Source organism: Drosophila guanche, unplaced genomic scaffold, assembly GCF_900245975.1.
Source record: "Drosophila guanche unplaced genomic scaffold, DGUA_6, whole genome shotgun sequence".
Lineage (NCBI taxonomy): Eukaryota > Metazoa > Arthropoda > Insecta > Diptera > Drosophilidae > Drosophila > Drosophila guanche.
In genome coordinates, this window is record NW_022995774.1 from 14,209 (window position 1) to 36,203 (window position 21,995).

The 21,995-nt window shown below is 36.7% G+C and overlaps 4 protein-coding genes and 1 pseudogene across 8 annotated transcripts in view; 3 read left to right on the forward strand and 2 right to left on the reverse strand.

Annotated features, from left to right (window-relative positions):
• Window positions 1–21,995, reverse strand: part of LOC117591332 (protein Wnt-5) — a 32,799-nt gene extending 10,804 nt beyond the window's left edge. Inside the window, exons 1-6 of one of the 5 annotated variants that reach the window (XM_034284556.1) lie at window positions 21,599–21,990; window positions 14,932–15,301; window positions 7,572–8,305; window positions 6,703–7,499; window positions 4,595–4,679; window positions 2,094–2,274 (exon numbers count right to left, since the gene is read on the reverse strand). In XM_034284556.1, the coding sequence (XP_034140447.1) occupies window positions 2,094–2,274; window positions 4,595–4,679; window positions 6,703–7,499; window positions 7,572–8,305; window positions 14,932–15,047 (1,913 nt within the window). In that variant the 5' untranslated portion in view covers window positions 15,048–15,301; window positions 21,599–21,990. Of the gene's footprint in view, window positions 1–2,093; window positions 2,275–4,594; window positions 4,680–6,702; window positions 8,306–14,931; window positions 15,302–21,598 lie in introns of all 5 variants that reach the window. The other 4 variants (XM_034284555.1, XM_034284553.1, XM_034284552.1 and 1 more) reach the window with 4 other exon arrangements.
• LOC117591333 lies at window positions 10,426–10,964 on the forward strand. Its single transcript, XM_034284558.1, has 2 exons — window positions 10,426–10,659; window positions 10,725–10,964. Exons 1-2 carry the CDS (start codon window positions 10,465–10,467, stop codon window positions 10,896–10,898), a joined length of 369 nt encoding a protein of 122 aa, XP_034140449.1. The 5' UTR covers window positions 10,426–10,464; the 3' UTR covers window positions 10,899–10,964.
• On the forward strand, window positions 11,152–11,777 carry LOC117591334. Its single transcript, XM_034284559.1, has one exon. It carries the CDS (start codon window positions 11,224–11,226, stop codon window positions 11,590–11,592), a length of 369 nt encoding a protein of 122 aa, XP_034140450.1. The 5' UTR covers window positions 11,152–11,223; the 3' UTR covers window positions 11,593–11,777.
• Window positions 13,090–14,498, reverse strand: LOC117591335 (probable salivary secreted peptide). The gene is made up of 2 exons (XM_034284560.1): window positions 14,032–14,498; window positions 13,090–13,351 (listed from the first exon to the last, which is right to left on the reverse strand). Exons 1-2 carry the CDS (start codon window positions 14,215–14,217, stop codon window positions 13,175–13,177), a joined length of 363 nt encoding a protein of 120 aa, XP_034140451.1. The 5' UTR covers window positions 14,218–14,498; the 3' UTR covers window positions 13,090–13,174.
• LOC117591341 lies at window positions 15,460–15,705 on the forward strand (annotated as a pseudogene).

A 21,995-nucleotide genomic window follows, 5' to 3' on the forward strand; every position in this document is an offset into this window, starting at 1 on the left:
TTTCCCTAAAGTGCTCAATTTGGAAGATATGAAAAAACGAAAACGCAGATTCATATAAACTTATCATTTCTACTAGATTGCGCGTTGTGGTCGGATCAATTTTTTGCGATTTTCAAATCTGACACACCTGCCTCGCTTTCGTGCTCTCTATACCCGTTCCATTGCAGAGCCGCTGGCAGTCTGAGAAAGATGCCTGATGGTAATTGGTTGGTGGAAAGGGATAGATATAACGGATAGTTCAGTATGGAAAAGGGTAGAGCATTTCTGGAGCATTTCGATGAAATAACAATGAGAAATCGATGACATTATTTAAAATTTAACAACAAAATTATCAAATTTTTCAAACATTATTGTAAAGGTTAGTTGTGTAACATTGCATTAAAATATGCAATGAGGACCGCCAAGAAAGCCGACGAACATGGCCATGTCGAGAGTATTGATATGCCTACACTACACGACAAAATCGGATTTTTCCTCAAGTAACCAAACTGACATTTTTTGATAGATTTTGGGAACTAAAATTGTTCAATGAATGAATGCTTTTCGATTTTTTAGATATCTTAAGTATCTTTGATTTGGTTATATAAACCACTGCAAGCTAATTGATGCATCTAAAAATTGTACCCAAACACTTAGTTGTTATACCTGGTACTCGAAGAGTAAATAGGGTATTTGTATTTGTGAGGAATAAAGGTTGTATGTAACGCACAGAAGGAAACGTTTCCGACCTCATAAGGTATATATATATTCTTGATCAGCATCAATAGCCGAGTCAATTGAGCCATGTCTGTCTGTCCGTCTGTCCGTCCTTCCGTCTTGTTTGTCCGCTAGTTCTCAGAGACTATAAGAGCTAGACTTATAAGCTAGAGTTGATGCACCATATCTATCAGATCATATATAGCCAGAATGAAGAAATTAATTTGCAGGGGCTAACCCCACCCTGTCGCGCAGCTTTTGTTGTTCTTTTCACATTTTCTCATTCACACTCTGCTTCTGCTTCACTCGGCCCCTACCTCTGCCGTCCCTCTGCCATTGCCTCTGCCGACTTTTAACCCACCCCGTCTCGCAGCTTATATTTGTTTTTTTTTTGTGTGCGGGCGCTGCCCCTGCTTCTGCCGCGAGTCAGCAGTGTGTGGGTCTAGGGAAGGGCGACGAGCTAACGGAGCGTGTTGGTGTGAGAAGTGTTGTAGATGTAGATGACAGATGAAGAAAATGTTTAAAATTTGACAAAACACCGCTAAGGTGCAGATGTAGTACTGAGTGCCGGGTATAAAAGTTGTGACGCGTAAGAAGCGTCTCACACGTCCCTTCTCGTTAGTTTTATTGTATATTCATAGTTTGTGGATACCGCAGATACCGCCCTTTGCGGAGGCGGGGCGAAATTTTGAAATACACGTGTAACAGTGTGAGCATACAGACATCTGGATGAAAAATTGTGTGGCTCGAGCTTTTATGGTCTCTGAGATCCAGACGCTCAACAAGACGGACGGACGAACGGACAGACAGACAGACACGGCTCAATCGACTCGGCTATTGATGCTGATCAAGAATATATATACTTTATGGGGTCGGAAACGTTTCCTTCTGTGCGTTACATACATTCACTTTGTGCACAAATACAATATACCCTATTTGCTCTTCGAGTACCGTGTTTAATTAGGTCCCCCCCTTTCACCACACAGACTCGGCAATTGATGCTATTGATGAACGTTTCCTTCTCTGCGTTACATACATCCAGTTTTGTTTACAAATACAATATACCCTCTAAACTCTTCCGAGTACCGGGTATAAAAATAAAGAACACAGACTTTTCGACATTTCCTGAGTTTTTAAAGTAAAAATTTCGTACATACCGCACAAAAATCATAATTTTTGTATTTCAAAGCTCAATATATTTTAGACGGCAAGCTAAAGCCTCAAAGTGTTTGGGTACACTTTATAGACCCATTTATCAGCTTTTTAAATGTTTTATTTTTATACAAAAACTGGTACAATCATCTACAATATTGTAAATATTTTCAGTGAATATGTCACTGAATGTAATTTAGGAGACTTAATTGAAATTGAGGCAAGAGCGCGAAGTTACTACTCACTTATAAGCGTACTCCAGATTGTCACCACAACCTCCCCATGTCCAATCGTCATTAAGCTGTTTAGGCCGATTCCCACGCGAGCAACCACATGACGCTAACTGGCCATCTCGACACGCTCGTGCTATAAAGCTAGTCACTGTTGCTGCTGCAAGTGCATGAATAAATGCCATTTCTGGTGCCGCTGCATCATATACAAAGATTTTAATTAGTCGCATGTATATTAGTATTAGTAATTATATTATGATGATCATCGACGTCTTTACATTTCGTTTTGCATGAATATTTTTCATCGATTAACTTATAAATCATTAAAAATAAGAATTTGGCTATAAAGAGGACTGTTTAAAATTAATTGTTTATAAAATGACAAAAAATCGTTCGAATGTGATAACACAAAATGTGTTTCAGAAATAAACTTTAAAACGAACAGGGACGTGTGAGACGCTTCTTACGCGTCACAACTTGTATACCCGGAACTCATTGCTACATCTGTACCTAGTGATTATTTGTCAAATTTTAAATTTTTTCTACATCTGTCAACTACATCTACATCTACAACACAACACGCTCCGTTAGCTCGCCCCCCTTCCTTAGACCCACACACTGCAGACTCACGGCAGAGGAAGAGGCAGCGGCCGCACGCTGCGCGAAGCACAGCGTGAATGAGAGAATGTGCAAGCTAAAAGACCGAGTTGGTTTCACATTTGATTTAATCGCAAGTTTTATGGCTTAAGCCTAGCACTCCGCACCGAAAACACTATCGCTAGCAAACTGTGCAATATATTTTGTTAGCACCAGAGTGTGACCAGAGGTGAAAACCGCATTCCCTACGGTTACACTTCTCAGGAAGCCGCTTTGATTTGTTTACTTTTTGAAAGTGTGTGAAAAGTGAATAAAACAATGAAAGCAAAATGGATCCATGCAGGAGATTACTTTTAGTGGGATTGGCGCCTCTTGCATTAGCGGACAAGGAGGACAATCAACGAAATAAGCGCCGACAGCATTCCTTAAACCCATATCTGCAGGAAATAATTCAGAAGGTTCGTTTGTCTGTACATGTAACAACTATGAATCATATAAATATTTGTATACGTACGGAAACCCATGTAACAATACCCTTTGCACATTCCGCAGTTTAAATATAAGTCTGGCCTTCTTAGATTGGTGAAGTAGCAAGGCCGCACCAAGGAATATTTGCGCCCGTTGCGAAGTTGTAAAACAGCACCCCCAAGCACTCTTCATATTTAAAATTGGATAGTTTCGAGTCCAAATCGTCGCCTTCGCCTCTCCTCGGCACGACCCTGTGGAGCAGTACTTGGCCCCAAAAGAAAAATACCTTAAAACATTTTGTTAACAGCCCAGCCGCTGGGTCGCCGCCGGGCAACATAAAGCGTTCAAATAAGCTAAACAAATTAAAAATGCAAATAAATTATGTGTGTGACACATCTTACGCGTCATAAATTTTATACCCGGTACTCAGTCAGTGTGACTGTACCATATTGTTTTTATTTCCTGTACGCGAAGAGTAAATATATATTGTATATTGTATTTGTGCGAATAACGGTTGTATGTAACCGACCCCATAAAGTATATAGCCATGTCTGTCTGTGCGTCTGTCCGTCCGTCCGTCTTGTTTGTCGGCTAGTTCTCAGAGACATAAGAGCTAGAGCCACCAAATGTGAGAGAATGTGAAAAAAAAACAAATATAAGCTGCCGGACGGGGTGGGTTTAGCCACTGGAAATTAATTTCTTCATTGTAGCTATAATAATGATCCAATCGGCTCCCAATTTGGTGATCTGGTAGATATGGTAGATATAGATCCCTAAGGAATGGCGTTTTTAATTTTCATTTATCTGTAGCTTTGGGAGGTTTTCGGCCTTTTGGGGTGGCGGAAGGGGGCGCGGCTCATTTTTTAAATATACTTGTAACACTGTGAGCAAACAGAGGTCTGGATGAAAGATTTGGTGGCTCTAGCTACCGGGTTTTAAAATTTGGTTTTGTTCGAAACGCAAAAATGGTGTCGGGTAGTGAAATCTAATAAAAAACCACAACAATTTCCAACTTTTTTTGTAAATTAGTAAATAATAAGCGCTGTTATGAAAAACAGCTTCAGGTTTTAAAAATCATGTTCAGATAGGATCACAACGTTTTGCAAATGATATTTGCTCAGAACTCGACTTATTTCAAGTTTAACATTGGCCAAAGATGGTGGCTCTAATGCCCGGCTCGGCACGGATACATCTAGCTTGGTTTTGCTTTTGTGTGCGAAGACAGCACGCAAAACGGAACATAGAAATTGGTATTGGTACGAATCACTGTAATACACTTTCATGTGAGCGGCAGAGCCTTGTTCTATGCACAATAATCAATCTAAGGCTTAAATTGGTCGAAGAAAATGTTGGCAGGTTGATGTTATTCTGAGTGGTAACGCATTGTCATCCATACCGTCGGCAGATGTTCACTATATTGTAGTTCAACTACATTTTTTTGAAATACTCACCCAAACGTGTCATAGGACCAAAAACTGTTTCGTCGTCAGTTGTACTGCAGTTCCAGCGGCGGCTTTTAAATTGAAATTGGCACTCCTGAAATATAAAACCCAAGAAACGAAGAAAGAAACGTTTTAAATGAAAGAAGTTTTCTCAAACAGAAGCGTTATTAATCTAAAATGAAAGAGGCAAAAAGAGTGAGCCAGCAGATGCATCGCTGGGAAGGACAGTTAGCGATTCTGCTGACGACAAACTATTTGTTAAGCCTAGTACTCAGATCCGAAAACACTATTGCAATCAAATTTTTCAATATATTTTGTTAGCAGCAGAGTGTGACCAGAAACGAAATCCTCATTCCGTACGTTTACCCTTCTCAGGAAGCCGCTTTGATTTGTTTACTTTTTGAAAATGTGTGAAAAGTGAATAAAACAATGAAAGCAAAATGGATCCATGTAGGAGATTACTTTTAGTGGGATTAGCGGCTCTTGCATTAGCGGAGGAGGAGGACAATCAACGAAATAAGCGCCGAAAGCATTCCTTTAACCCATATCTGCAGGAAACAAACCAGGAGGGTCGTTCGTCTGTACATGTTAGAACTATGAATCATATAAATATATAAATAACAAAATACTATCAGCTGATTTCCTAGACTTAAGGCCAGTTTTTTTCGGATCTGAGTACTTCCTGGAGTACAGCCGCCATAAAGTAGTTCGTGCGCGACAACATTTCTTATCCTTTCCATACGAATATCATCCATGATTTTTCTAGCGGCCCCTTTTTTTCGATCTGAGTAGTATGCTGAAGGAAAATACTGTGCAAAAAAACAAAGATATAGGCCGCAAATTTTTAGCGTGACATAAAATAGCTTTGTAGTTGAGTAGTAGTTGAGTCAAGTCAATTTGAATCACGAAAAAAATGTTTGATATCCGTGGTCATGAGTAATATCATCGGCAGCGTTTATTTTTGGCACATTGGCATATTTTTTTTTATTGGCACAACAATTGCCCCTCTTTACAAAATAAAGCTGATTTATAAGTGATTACGAACGTTTTAGGTGCCATGGTCACCAAATTTTAGTTACGTTCCACCACTAAGCAACCAACAAAATCAATGTATCTTGACATTGTGACGGACAGGCTCTATCGAGCCTGATCAAGAATATATATAAATTATGGGGTCGGAAAATTTTCCTTCTGTGCATACATACATCCACTTTGTGCACAAATTTAATATACATTATTTACTCTTCGAGTACCGGGTATAAAAATGCAAAACGCCTCAAGCGCTAAAAATGAAAGCGCATATAAAGTCGAGAATAGATACAGGCATTTATGTATTTACAAATTTATGTATGTGTCACCGCACACTTGAAATTACGAGTCCGACTTGAAAAGAAAAACGAAACATTTCTAAGGAATCGGCAACAAGAGCCGAACGCACTGGGGCTCATAAAGCAATTATATAAGGAGGTGCTGTCGGGTTTCGTTCGGATGTGTTAGGTCTCTAAATGTTCAGTGCGTACTCGTTTGCTCATGAGAAAGATGCGAACCCTATTAATTTTTTTTTTAGAATTAAGAGCCTAAGCTTAAGTAGTAGCTTATTGAAAAATTAAATTTAAAGAAATAACTTAAACTCGTTTTCTTGTCATGGGAAACTTTAACCCACATGCCATCATAGGGTTAATCCATCACACGATAGTTTCGGCTCACTCACACTTACAGCGCCGAACCCTTCCCGAATACGGGACAAACGGGACCGACGGCACCTCCTTATATAAATGCTTCTTGCTGGGGCCCAATCCCCTATACTCTTTATGCAGCAGGTTTCTTAGCTAAATTAGCTCTATATGAGTTGTAGACTAATTGGTTTCACACGAACGAAACAAGTAGCAAGTTCCTGACAGGAATTTTGGAGAGTGCTAGAGACAGACTTTTAAGCCGGGTTTCCAGCACCGCGAAAAATAAAAATTCGAATAAGAAAAAAAAAACAAATTCTTGGAGAAGTTTTCTAAAATAAGGTTTGACAGGAATTTGTATTTTCTACGTTGCTGGATGGCTTTAATGTGAAATTGAGACAACTCTGCTTTGATAAAATGATTACATTTTTGTTACATACTTACTTGAATAGCTGCACGAGCACCACGGCTAATCGCTGGCATAACACTAGTATGCTTCACACATTGTTTTTTTTGCCCGTAGCTTAAGCCATTGATTTTATAACAACTATTTGGATTTAGGTTTACTTTTTCAGAGTACACATTAAGTCTTGATGTTGTCTCATTGTACGGTTCATTAGGCGATACTGATCCGTTTTCGGTCATCTTAGCGATCACAAAATCGTGTCCACTTGCGACATTTGCGGACGTCATTACAACATCCCGATCGAAATAATCAGTTTCATGAGCCAGCTTATCTAAAGTCGTTTCCACAGAGCCTTCAATCAAATCTTTTAGGGGTTTATGACCACGTGGCTGCGAACGCTTCATACGCTTCAGTTGTTCCTCCTTTCTTTCGTCGGAGGGGGAATTCAAAGCGGTAAGTACTCTAAAAGAGTCCGGGATCTCAATAGAAACAGCGAAACGCCTGGTATTATTGATCGTTTGGATGATAGGTTGAAATCGAGGTTGTATGTATTCTGATTGACCTCTAAACCACTCATCCCGCTCACGCTGGCGTTGTTGCTCTTCGCGTCGCCTCTGACGAACACATTTTGGCGATTCTGGATTACGAAGACAAGCTGGTCGTTTCGTTGTGCGTGCGGGTTGTAAATTCTCTGAGCTTACTATAGTGGGCACTATCTCTTCAGTGGTCGACCAAGTCGTTGACTGAATCTCATTCAATAAATGTACTGGAGGATTGTGCATTTTTTCCAGGTTTCGGTCCCCATCGCTTTTAGCAGAAGCATTGGTATCAGAAACTGGTTTTAGAAAAGACGACAAACTGTTTATATCTTCATTGTTATGGTAGTAACCACCAAACGGCTGCTGACCTGGAGTATGTGCGCCCTGAGGAACTTGGCGTGTCGGCGGGGCTATCGGAGCAGCATATTGGAATACAGGTCTAGGCGGGCGTTTCACGTTCGTTGGTGAACCAGCGGCCTGCTTTGCTTTGTCTTTTTGCAAGCTTGGGAATTTAACAAACTTCGATTCAAAGTTTGTATTTGTTTTAGTCATATTGTGCAAGAACAATATATGCTTCTTTAAATCGTCTATATTGGACGTGGGGTCCACTTCTAGTTTCGGCGTTTTACTGCTGTGTGCTATTGGCGTGGCTCGACGTTGTGTATTAGAAGCGAATGTAGATTTTACAACTTGGGGACTGGAAGAGGCAGAATCAATCCACCCTGGATCAGGTGATGCATTCTTTAGTGCCATTGGTACTATAAACTTGCGGTCCTCATCAGTTAGGCTAGCAGGCAGACCATTTTCATCGGTATCATCGTCAAGAAGTACAATTTGTTTTTGATCCATTTCTTCCTGTATTGGATGTATGCGGCGAGATCTTTGGGGATCGTTTGTCAGTCTTTTAGTGAGATCTGTTTTTACAAATCCAGTCTGAGAGTCTCGCAAATCTACAGGTTTTATAAAAGTTCCAAGCTTACGCAGGCCCTCTTGGTGCATATATGCTTGTTCATCTTTAGTGATATTAAGAGGAATACTTGTATTAGCCAGCTGTTCGTCTTGACTTCCAAATTCAATAAAAGGCGATCTTAGCCCCAGACACCTAAAAAGAAAAATACACGTGAGTTAATGCATAGAAAAAAAAACAATATTATATAAAATTATGTTTGACTCGTCGATTATAAATATTCTAGTGAGTCATCCCACTCCGATGAGTCATCCCAATCAAGCTAATCTGGAAAAACCTTCAGACCATTGTTAAAGTAAGTTATTTAGTAAGTCGACATTTTTTAAACACCGTTTTACTTAGTTTTATTGCACAAGTTCCTACCATATCAAAGAACAAATTTGATCGTTACTTCTATTTTGAGTGTCCACTTCTAGTTTCCTCGTTGTACTGCCGTTTTACTGTCGTTGTGGCTCGACTTTGTTTATTTAAGCTGCTGCGAAAATAATTTTCAAACTGGAGGATGGGAAGAAAAATAATCAAGCCAAGCATTCTCATCCAATACAGGAACAAATTGATTAATATAATCTTGATAATGATACTGATGAAAATGATGCGTTGAATTAACTGATGATGATCGCAAGCTAATAGTATCAATGGCAGTAAGAAATGTAACAAAGCTAAAGTTGTATCATCTTAAGGTGTCAAAAGAAGATTTCACAATACATGTAATCGAAAATTAATTTTTTTCGACATAATAACAAAGGACAGTTGTTGGGATTATTTAAAGACTGCAGTATGCATTAAGTATTTTATTTGTACATATAAAGAGTGTCAATACTATCCAACAATTAAAATGGGTCTATCATTTCAGCTGGCTCTGCCATATACCAAAGCTGTGGAACTGGAAGCAATAATAAAATATTAGTCTTTCTTTACGGGATTGTGTATGCAAATGAGATATATTTAACAATTCCAATAAGACGTTTTTAAATTTTTGGGAAATTCCCTAGATATGCAAATATATGAATGAAATAACTAAATATAATAAATGACTCCATCCAAATTACAAAGGAAAAATACCTCTCAAACTTTCTCATTAATATCTAAGCTATGCGGACTCAGAGGATTCTCTTTCACTTGGAAAAGATTTATTCCAGTTTTTCTTTTTTTCACAACACTGTGAACACTGGACATAAGAACCGAGTCATATACTTATTAAGACATCTTAATCGATCCTTACAGCGGGTAATTACTGTGGACGGTGTCACAATAGCCTTAATAGCCCGGCCTTAATAGTAAATCAGTAAATCAGTAAATCACAAAAATAGTGCTCTCCATTTCTATGGTAACCCATGTTTCTTAAGACACAACACATATTCTCTTAGTATATCCTATTTATAAGCTTCCCGTAATTCTTAAGATGACTTAATAAGTTTTAAGTCTCACTACATTTCATTTCTTAGCTTCGCATAGCTTTAAGGATATCTCAATAATTTTAGCTGACACATAAGTATAAATTTGAAGTCACAACAACTTTGCCTTTGTCTCAAAACATACACAAATATTTTCTGCTATGAAATTTAGCAAGGTCTTAAGTCATTTCCGATTCATCCCCAGACTTTTAGAGTAACATTAAAATGTTGGTAATTGTTTTTCTCATTTCAACTTATTCGAATCCTGGCATATTTAAGTAAGTACAATTACTTTAACTGCCCGTTATACTTTAAGGGTATACAAACTTCTACATAGGTGTCAACCTAAACACGTACTCTTAACTTCTCTAGTGAAGCTTGCAACGTTTAGCTGTTAATTAATATTTTTGTCTTTACTTTCGATAAGATACAGTTTATTAGGTCATTTGAACCCTCAAAAATTCAATATAGTTAGAATGTACCCAAACATTTATACCCCGTAGTTCGATTTGTGATTAATGTTACATGCGTAGGTAAAGGGCAAAAGGAAGTGTAAATATTGTACATTGACTTTGAATCCAGAGCCTGAGAGCCTGTGGACTCTTTTAAACTCTTAAAAAAAGGAATTAAAAAATATGCATTATCCAAACTACCACGGATTGTTTTTGTCCGCAACAAATATTTAATTCTCATAGGTAGTTCTCTCTTTGCCCACCCAAAATTAAAAACAAATCACATTACTGGATATATTCAGGCCTGAACTTCGGCGATAGCATTTGCACGTGGAGTACATGATTGTACTATCAAACTATTTTCGAGCATATAGTATAACGCTATAAATAAAAGGTACGTGTAAGATACAATACATTGCAGTTAAGAAAGATTCAGTACAATTTAAAAATGAGGCATAATTCCGTACTTCTAGTGGTGATAGCTTTCTCCTCTTTTTTGGCTTTCCAGGAGCCGGTGGGTGCCACCAACAACTACCTCTGGGGCGAGATTGGCTCCAATGATTACAAGTTGGCAAAGGATACAATCAAAAAGGCATTTTTTGTTGGTCTTGTACAAACTAAAAAATATGTTTTTAAACAGTCGGTAGGTAAAAAAACAATTACGCTGGACTATCAATAAACGAGCAAAGTATTTTTGTTTAATTGCAGGACAACCTAGATGCTTTAACGATTACCGCTATTCAAATCACCGACCAAAAGAAAAATAATGGAGCCACTGCAGAACTAATTAGCGGTGGCCCTGGTTCAAAAGGTGCTACCATTTTATTTAAATCGGTGCGTGGCTATGGCATCAACGATGTGGTTGAAATATGGGGCCGATGAAATATAAACAATTGAAAATTTATCACTTCACTTTCTCCATAATAAATGAGATACGCAGCAATAAAATTCGTTTTTTTTTATGTTACACCGATAGCAACAAAGAGCCGTTACAAGAGTTTCCACATAGTGTGGAAAGGTAGAATGTACCAACTTTTGAGATACGTTGCAGGTGTTGAGACACAATTTTATTATCGAAGTAGGTCATCATCGAAATTTTTGAAACAAGCATCAAGCCCTATAAAAGCGAAAGGCTGTCTTGTCTTCAACATCAGTATTCATTCTGTCATCTTCAAACCACTGCGACAGCTCACTAACTTCTATTCAAATGTACTTCGGCAGTGTGTTTTGGTTGCTACTTGGCGCCTATGTCTGTTTGACCAACGGTCTCGGCGGCAGTAGTGGCGAAGGTAACGATTACACGTGGGGTAGTAAATTAACAACCGATACCTTGATTGCACGCGAGGTCATAACTAAAACAAAGATGCTGCTGCAAACTACGACTAAGACATATACGCTGACCCAGGCGGGCACTGCCAAGACTATAAGCTATATACATATAATGGATTTAAAACGCATGCGCGGTGCAACAGCGGAGATCATTTCTGGCGGTGTAGGTGACACGACAGTTACAATAAAATTTACTTCTTCAAGGGGATCCGGCATTAAGTCTCAAGTGGAAATATATGGAGCATAATCGAATGAAAATTGATAAAACTCTTCTATAAAATATTTTATATTGCACGAATCGATATGTTGTGCGACAGACATTTTAAGTTTATCGAGTAGATTAGACACGGTTAAGAATTTTGTATAATGTAACAAACAGAGACATAACTCAAAATATCCTATTATTATTATTACTCGTATACTATGTATATTTAAGAATAAGTCTTACCTATGAGCCTGTGTACATACTTATGTACATATACAATAAGTATGCAATAATGTATTATGTATATTCAATATTTTTTTACTTAGAACAACTATGTATCTAGTACATTCATATTGCACATATTCATACTTACCAATGTAAAAGAACTTTTATCAAGAATAAATCGTCTTATAGTAGATAAAATAAAGCGAAACATACCTACTACAAAAAAAAAGTAATCGAGTAAGAACGCGTGAGACGCTTCTTAAGCGTCACAACTTTTATACCCCGGTTTTCAGTAGTACATCTGTAACTCAGCGGTTTTTTTTCTTCAAATTTTACATTTTTAATTTTACACTTATTCTACATCTTTCATTTACATCATCACTTCTCTCGCCAACAAGCTCTTTTACCTCGCCCTCTCCCCTAGAGCCACACATCACACGACGCAGAGTGTGAATGTGAGAATGTGCAACAAATAAAAAAGTTGCTGGTCGGGGTGGGGGTTTACAATGCAGTTGAATTTCTTCATGCTGACTATAATAATGATCCAATCAGACCCCAATTCGGTAATCTGATAGATGGTCCTACCCTAACGAAAAGCGTTTTTAGTTTTCTTGTAACTTCAAAATTGTGAATACAGCAGATTTTCGCGATTTGCGTGGACGGAAGGGGACGGGGTGAAATTTTGAAATACACTTGTAACAGTGTGAGCATACAGCCATCTGTATGGAAACTTGGGTGACTCTAGCTTTTATAGTCTCTGAGATCCAGGCGCTCAACAATCCGGACGGACGGACGGACGGACGGACGGACGGACGGAGAGACGGACGGTCGGACGGACGGACGGAGAGACAGACATGGCTATATCGACTCGGCTATTGATCAGAATCAATAGTCGATATTATCAATATATATATATACTTTGTGGGTTCGGAAAAGTTTCCTTCTCTTCGTTACATACATCCACTTTGTGCACAAATAGAATTTACCCTATTATTGTATACCTATTATCTATACCCTATTATTTTATTTGTGCACAAAGTGGATTTATGTAACGCAGAGAAGGTACTCTTCGAGTACTTGGTATACAAATTAACGTCTGCTATGATTGTTTTCACATCAAAGTGATGAGTTTCACATCAATTACATATGTATGTATATATTAACTCGTTAAAAAAATTGACTTTAGAATTGGGAAAAAAATATGTGTTTTAATTAATGTTTAACGTACTGTCACTGTCAATGACAGTCAGAGTAGTTACTTTTGTCGTATTGTGGTTCTGGCCAAAGGGTCTTGGTAAAAGAAACAAAAGTGTATGTTTTTTTTCGAGTCCTTACTATTTTATTTTACGCATTTTGTTATTCAATTACTTATGAACTACAATCAATTTGGGAACTTGTTTTATTTTCCGTAAATTTCAACTCGAAATATTAGGCCATAGTTGTACTGAGACTGAAGCTTGATGTGTACAAAGTTGAAACCAGGACCTCCAGAGTAAATTGTAGCATGGCCACCAGTGTTATTCGTCACCTGGTCGAACGCCCGGATGCCCGTTATGATTCTCCCGTTACCAATGCCCTGTAGTGTGTGGAAACCGATATATATATATATATATATATATATATACATATACATATTTACACAAGGTATATTATAGTTTTTGTGCTTGAGTTTTCATGTTAACTTGATATCATTTATGTGTTAAAATTCTGATTATATATGTATGTATGTATGTATGTAGACAGATTTGAGAAAAATAATTCTACCTCGGAAATACTGGATGAATAAATGATTTTTTTGTCCATTGAGGCGCAGAATAAATTGTTAGATCGACACCTAAGATACTTTGATATTTGATTACTTTCTGGTACATTAAGAGACCAGCGAAAATTTAGATTAACACCTAAGACTCGAAGTCAAGAAAATGTTTGCTGCCTAATATATTATTTTAAAATCTTTGATCCCTGTTTTACAAATATGTAAGTTTGTGTTATCTGAGGTGTGATTGTGTATATGTTTTATTAGACGATTACTTGAAGTTTAAGCTCAGATAAATGTTAAGATGATATACTTTTTAAGATACTGGTATGTGTATGCTATTTAAAAGTTAATTTCACTTTTCCTAGTATATGAAATTAACAGAACACACAGTAAAACAGGAAAACGGATAGGAAATATATACATACATATGTTCATGCCTGTATACATACGTAAATATGCATGAACATTTTAAAAAGATGAGTCGCGTTAATGCTTACGTTTTTGGGATATTTAATCTCATGATTTACATATCTTCCGGGGGACGATGCGTTTGCCACATTTTCAGCATGTAAAAGTTGAGCTGAGTTTGAAATATTTCCCCATGTACTGGATACTGCATAGGCTGTTGCCACACAGCTTGTAACTACTAACAATCGCATTAGACTTTTGCAGCTCGTTGCCATTTTAGCGTCTATAATCTATCAAAAAAAAACTCCTTGATAAGTGAACAAGCACTATTTATAGAGCTGATTGAACTTAGAGTTGATTTCTAGTAAGATGCTTCTAGTTTTTAATTTTGTTTGTGTTATCGGCGCATGTGCATGTATAAACTCTTATCAGTTTTGTCTAGTGTCTGCCATATGTGCGGTTTTGACTCGCTTTCAAAGAAGAACTTGTATAGCACGAGCTCTTTCAATGTATTGCGCTACGGTGCTGCCGGTACCGCTTAAGTAAAGTTCAGAATATAAACTAAGTCGCTGTGCGGCAGCATGTTTTCAGTAATGTGATTCTCCATTTAAATTTGAGAGGCATCTTGATACTTCATCACTTTCTCTTTTTCATGTTTAAGAGCTTATCACTAAGTAAATTGACTTCAATGAACAAAAATATATTATGGCATAATGCTATTAAAATGTTATTTGCAAATAATACAAAATACATATGGTTTTAGTTTAAATTAATTGTAATTTCTGTAATATGAAATCAACTATTAATTTAATAAAGGTACAACCAAACGCACCGAAACCTAACCTATCTTATAAATACAATTAAAAAATGGTATGGTGCATGCATTTGATGTTTGATCTATGCAATGACGTTTGTGTAGCAACGACTTAACTAAGTAACTTAAAAGTAGTTAGATAAGTAATACAATTTGTATATACTGAAGTACTTACATCCATGTAGGCACACCTTGAGATCCAGCTGCAGCATAAGCCCGTGGCGCCATCAGAAAAACACAATTCGAATATGCAATCCACAATAGGCAGTGCATTTTTATGATGAATTCCATTTTTAAGGATGGTTATATTGTTTTGCGCCTAATGATAAAACTTTTAATTTATTTTTTAGAGTAAAAGTTTGAGGTGATCAATTGGTATTGCTACCGTATTTTACATCAGAATTTGGTTTGAATTCCATATTGGGTTCTTGTTAAATTTAGCAGCTTTTTAATCTTCCTTGATTTTTTTTACTTGTTATCTTTCCAAAATATACATTTCTTCTTTTGTTTGGAAGCTATGTGCATTTAATGATTGCCACTTCGAGCTGTAAAATAGGAAGATATAATAACATTAATAATAATTTGTGTTTCTATTCGTATTCCATTTCCTAAAAGCTCAGAAATACGGGTTCGAGGGCTGTCTAGAAACTATTGCTCCGCAATTTAAGACTGTAATATATGTAATATATCCTTATCTATACATATATATTTTTTTTTAGAAACCGGCAAAGCGTAAATTTCATCATCATGCAGAAGAAATCCATCAATGCCAACGCACTGCTGGACAAACTGCATCGAGGCGCCGTGTATCTGCGCCTGCATCGGCGTCACCCTCTACGACACCTATGTGCTGGGCAGCCGCTACTCCCCCTATTACACTGTTATACGCCCTGAGAAGCAGAAAAGCTCCTCGACGAGGGCTAGAAAGGCTGAAATGCTAGAAATTTAGCCCAATATTATCTTTAATGTTTGTTAAGCGTAATAAATTGTAAGAAAATGTAAGCATTTTCCCATCAAATGGAATTTTCCCAAAAAAAAAAAATATCCTTTAGTTTAGACTTGTAGTTCAACTCCTACAGCGCAGAGGCAAAAATAATTATGAAAAATAATGCTGCCGTTTGAATCATCTATGCGTTTGGGATAACCAACAAACCACCAACATGAAAATTTTGTATCAATGTGATGTTTCATACTATACTTGATTCATTTATTGTATATTTTAAAATGTTCATATCGATGGTTGAGGTATAGTTTAACTATCGATTGAACATGGCAATGGTATAAGCCGTATTATATTTATTGCTTTTGCTAAAACCTCGTACTAAGATCCAAAAACACATTTGATAGCAAGCAGTGCAATATATTTTGCTAGCGGCAGAGTGTGGGCATATTTGAAAACCGCATTCCGTACGGTTACACGTCTCAGGAAGCCGTTTGGATGTGTTGACTTTTTTTGAAAATATGTGAAAAGTAACCAAAAGGTTAATAAAACAATGACGGCAGAATGGATCCATGCAGGAGATTACTTTTAAAATGTGTGATCTGAGTACTCATATCCGAAAACAGTTTTGATAACATAATGATAATGATAACATAATGATAATGATAACATATAACATAAGAATATATGGTATTCTTCTAGCGCCCGAGAGTGACTAGATATGATCACCGAATGCCTTACGGTTACACTGTTCAAAAAACTGGTTTGTTTTGTTTTTTTACTGTGTGAGATTTGAAACTTTTTTATTTTTCAAAGTTAATACAAGTAAATAAAAAAATGAAGCTAGTGAGATTTTTTCGTCGGTAAATTCATTTCCAGTTTAAAATTTGTACGTTCTGTTTTCAAGCTGACTCGTCGGAATATAGAACAAATATATATTTTTCGAGCCGCTAGCAAACTACTATCGAATAAGATCGATGGCTTCTATAGGATCAATTGGCTTTTTTAACATAGCAACCAGTTGACGCTCGTAAAAATTACTTATGGATCTTAGTGAGCCGAGTGACTGAAGCCGGGCTGGCTTGAAATCTTCGTCACGGAACGTTTTTGAGACGCTTCGTACTCGTCAAAACTTTTATTCCCGATACGCAGTCTGATTATACATATGTACATACATACAGTGGGGAGCAATGATGAGTACACGTTCACAATAACTGACTTTCGTCGCCCATAACTTCTAAACGCATAATGCAAACTTAACCAATTTTTATTCCCGGTACTCGAAGAGTAAATAGGGTATATTGTATTTGTGGGGAATAACGGTTGTATGTAACGCACAGAAGGAAGCGTTTCCGACCCCATAAAGTATATATATTCTTGTTTAACATCAATAGCCGAGTCGATAGAGCCATGTCTGTCTGTTCGTCTGTCCGTCCTGATGAGCGCCTAGTACTCAGAGACTATAAGAGCTAGAGCCACAAAATGTTGCATCCAGACTTCTGTATGCTTACACTGTTACAAGTGTATTTAAAAAATGAGCCATGTCCTCTTCCGCCACCCCAAAAGGGAAAAAACCTCCCAAATCTACAATTTTGAAGATAAAAGAAATCTAAACGCCATCCCGTAGGGAATGACCATATCTATCAGATCACCAAATTGGGATCACCGATTGGATCATTATTATAGCCACAATGAAGAAAATAATTTCCAGTGGCTAAACCCACCCGCGTCCCGCAGCTCATATATGTTTTTTTCACATTCTCTCATTCACACTCTACTTCTGCTGTGTGCGGCCACTGCCTCTGCCGCGAGTCTGCAGTGTTTGGGTCTAGGGAAGGGGGCGAGCTAACGGAACGTGTTGGTGTGAGAAGTGTTGTAGATGTAGATGACAGAAGGAAAAAATGTACAATTTGACAAATACCCGTTAAGGTAGTACTGAGTGCCGGGTATAAAAGTTGTGACGCGTAAGAAGCGTCTTACACGTCCCATCTCGTTTTTTTATATATCAATCACTTTATCCTTCACAAACAGGCAATACCAGAAAAATATAAATGTAAAGCTTTTCAATAGCGAAAAATAAAAAACTAAACAAACTCGCATGTACTCAATTTTGCACTTTTCCTTATTTGGACTTTTTTATATTTCTGAATTTTCTAATCACACTATGCTTACGAGTCATACTAACATCAAATTAAGATATTTCTCATAATAATCGAAGCAGATTTCATGACTTTTTACCTGGGACTGAAGAAAGAATACCTAGAAATATTAAGTATTATTGAGTAGGTCACTGAAAGTGGTATACGACATCTAATACTGCTGAAAACCTTGTCATTACCCAATCGGTGGTGATCTGAGTGGAAATGATGTGAAATTTTGTCCCGAAAAATCGAAGGTCGCCCTTGCACGCAAGAGCGATCACCGGATCCGATCAATATTATAGCCATAATGAAGAAATTAATTTGCAGTGACTAAAACCACCCCGTCCTGCTTTTTTTTCTCATTCTCTTTCACTGTGCTCCGCGTAGTGTGTAGTGTTCTAGGGGAGCGGTGCGAGCTAAAAGAGCGTGTTGGCGTGAGAAGTTATGTATGTAGATGACAGATAAAGACAAAATTTAAAAAAACCGCTAAGGTACAGATGTAGTACCATTCTAAGTACCACGTATAAAAGTTGTGCTTTAGCTTTTATAGTCCCTGAGATCCAGGCGCTCATAAGGACGGACAGACAGACATGTCTCAATCGACTCGGCTATTGATGCTGATCAAGAATATATATACTTTATGGGTTCGAAAACGTTTCCTTCTCTGCGTTATATACAGTTGTGTTCAATGAAATAGTAGTGCCGCTCCTCACAATTTTCACCACCTTTTTGGGACCCTTCCAGTCTTTCGAATCAAACAAGTGATATCTTTTTGGAAAGCCTGAAACCCTGTAACCTGTAACCCAGAAAGAATCCTGGAACATTGGCATTCCAACTTCTTGTTTTACATGACCTTAGAAAAATAAACATGAAAACTGCTGTTCAATAAAATTGTATTCTTTTTTGTAGAAAATCGAAATAAACAACGAAACTGGAATTAATGTTCTATATGTCTCTTGAGGTTTAATATGTAGTTGTTAATCACATTTTTTTCACTATTACCTTACTCCCGCCTCACATGTGTAAATAAGTATCTTATTTAGCCCAAGCTTAAATAGGATCTGAGACTATCATTTTTAAACCTCTTGGCAAAACTGTGCTCTGGTTGACGGAATTATAATCGTAATAAACACATTTCACCTTCTACAATAAGATTTCGTTGATATTTTGGTTTAGAGGCTGAGCTAGACATGGAAAACCTTTTCGGCATTTTCGGATAAAGTTCCTATAATAGCGTGCTTTCTTGCGTGTATCAGATCATTATCATGTTGAAAGATCTTTTTGGGAGACAATTTTCAATAGTAATATTATTGTATTTTATTAAAAAGTATGCTGGCACACACCACTTTATGAAATACGTCAGTGCCAGGCTAGGAAGTAAAAGTTTACATGGGCTGTTGCTCATAAAGGTCAACCCAACATGCCCAATGTTGTTTTTTTCCAAGAATTTTGACAGTTATCAGATATTTGTAAACGCCAAAAGTATTATTTTGAGTGGTCCTTACCATATAAAACAACTTTACACTTATCTGTCAAAAGTATTTTTCGGACTGTGACACGACCCAGTCCAGCTGTCCAGCCTCATGTCCACATTTTTCAAAACAAGAGTCGTGCACCCATTGGCTTTTACTCTCAAACGCGTAGCTTCCGGGCACTTCTTGCAACTTAATAATTTGGAATCAGTCGTCAAAACACTTTCAGAGCGATATAAACTTGTTTTCATATCTTTTGAAAATATTGAAGACATTGGTCTGGCCTTCAACCATCTTCGACCATCTTCGAACTCATTTTGAGGGTTCTTCTTTTAGTTTAAACGGTTAAATATAACAGTAAGAGTACATTTAAATTAGTTTTGAATTCCATTATATGTACCTCCTGATTTTAGTTTTTAGTCTAATTCTTAAGTCCCCCATATTGGACCGTTCAATGATTACTGCTACTTTCCAAAAACAAAAGTACCGATATATTTAACAATTTCTTTCATCAAAATATTCAATATATAAATTAACCTTACTGATGGTAACTTTTTTAAATGCATTTGAATTGTTTTGTAATATTTTTTTTAATATCTGCACCAAGCATTACTATTTTATTAAACAGCAGTTTTCTTGGGTATTTTTCTGGGCAAGTAGCCCAGGATTCTGGGTTCTAATGTGTACATTTCAGGCTTTCCAAAGGCGCGGCACTACTATTTCATTGAACTCAACTGTACATCCGTTATTCCTCACAAATACAATATACCCTATTTACTCTTCGAGTACCGTGTAAAAAAACACCATTCCGTAGGGAAGGACCAGAAGGCCAGAATACAGCTTTTTCTTTAATTTTTTCACATTCTGCTCTGCGGGAGGGGGGAGAGCTAAAGGAGCGTGTTGCCGTGAGAAGTTTTGTAGATGTAGATGACAGATGAAGAAAATAATGTATAATTTGACAAAAGAACCTCTAAGGTACAGATGTAGTACTGAGTACCGGGTGTAAAAGTTTCGACGCGTAAGAAGCGTCTCACACGTCCCTTCTCGTTATGTTTAACTTTTCCTGATTTTTTAAAATCAAAATTTCGTAAAAATACCGCTTTACAGATTTTCAGATAAACCAAATCTATGTAAGTTGTGTGAGAAAACCAACCACTACCTCTAAAACAAAAGTTCTGCCATAGAAAAATAAGCATAATTCATTTAAACATGTTAATGCCCAATATCTATCAAAAAGAGTCGGTTTGGTTACTTGAGGAAAAAAATTGTCTCAAGAAACCAAAACCAACTTTTGCTGAAAGAAGAGTTAAAAAAATTGGTTTGTGGTTTTAGTTTACCATCTGGTAAATATTAAACTTTCAAGTGATGACTTTTGTGCGGTATTTTTAACGAAGTTTTGACTCAGAAAAAGAAAAAAAAATTATATTCTAGGTCCTTAATATTTTGTTGAATGGGTGAATTTATTCGGCGTCGTTTAGGTTATTGCTTAAATATTGCCTCAAGTTAAAGTCAACATTTCATTAAAAACACCGCACATTTTTTGTGTGTGTATGCATGTACATATGCAAAACCCATTGTATGTATGTATATGTTTTTCATGTTACTTGTGTCTATACATAAATATGTTTTTAATGTGAAGATAACATTTCATTATTTTCTTTATATTGCTGACCAAAATACCGTAAATAAACAAATTTATTAAAATCTTTTTGTCTCAAATACATTAGTTATATACATACATAAGTACAGATGCATGTTCAGATGAATTTATATGTACATAAATATGTATACATTTACAAGATACAAAATATTATTAAAATACTCGTTAAATAAAACATGTACTTTGTAAATTGCATACGTATATTTATACGTACGTATGTAGGCACAACATATACTTGCACGCTCGCTTAATCCTGCTGATTATGCGTGCATATGTACATGTGTTTGTATGTATATATTTACATGTGTATGAATGTTTAACTCCAGTGTAAAGAAGACCTTGCATTATGGTTTGCGCATTAAAATAATATAAAGACATACATATGTAGGCATATATGCATGTACATATGTATGTTAGAATATATGTGTTTGTTCATAACAACTTAAAAGTAATCTCTGTTTTTATATGTGCATACAAATGCATTCATATATTATTAATTTATGCATTAAGTGGGTTCTTTTATTTTTGATTGTTTATGAATGGTATGTCTGCATGCGTACATATGTACACTGAAATACGCTACTTATTAATCATAAACATGTAATTTTAGGTATATTCACAATTTATACATACATATATGTATGCTCACTCATACAGCCATACACAACAAAACGAGAACTGGATTTGTAAAAATGTGTGTATATATGTATATACATATGTACGTATGTAAACCAAAACCGTATCAAGCACTAAGGAATCTCGTACGAATAAGGCACTCGCGACGAGAATCGAGGAGCCCACCAACTTGCACTGAGAATTTCTTTATTATATTAACCGTATTTCAGAACTCATGGCTTTCACTATACTTCTATTTATTTTTTATATTTTATTCTTCATTTAAATTGTCCGTTTTCTGGGTAAACAACACTTTCAAGAGCAGCTTCATACAACTCCGCGAGAGCGAATTGAAATTTCAACCACCACAACCGACAACCTTTCTCTGTATGAGTGAGTGAGTGCATTTTT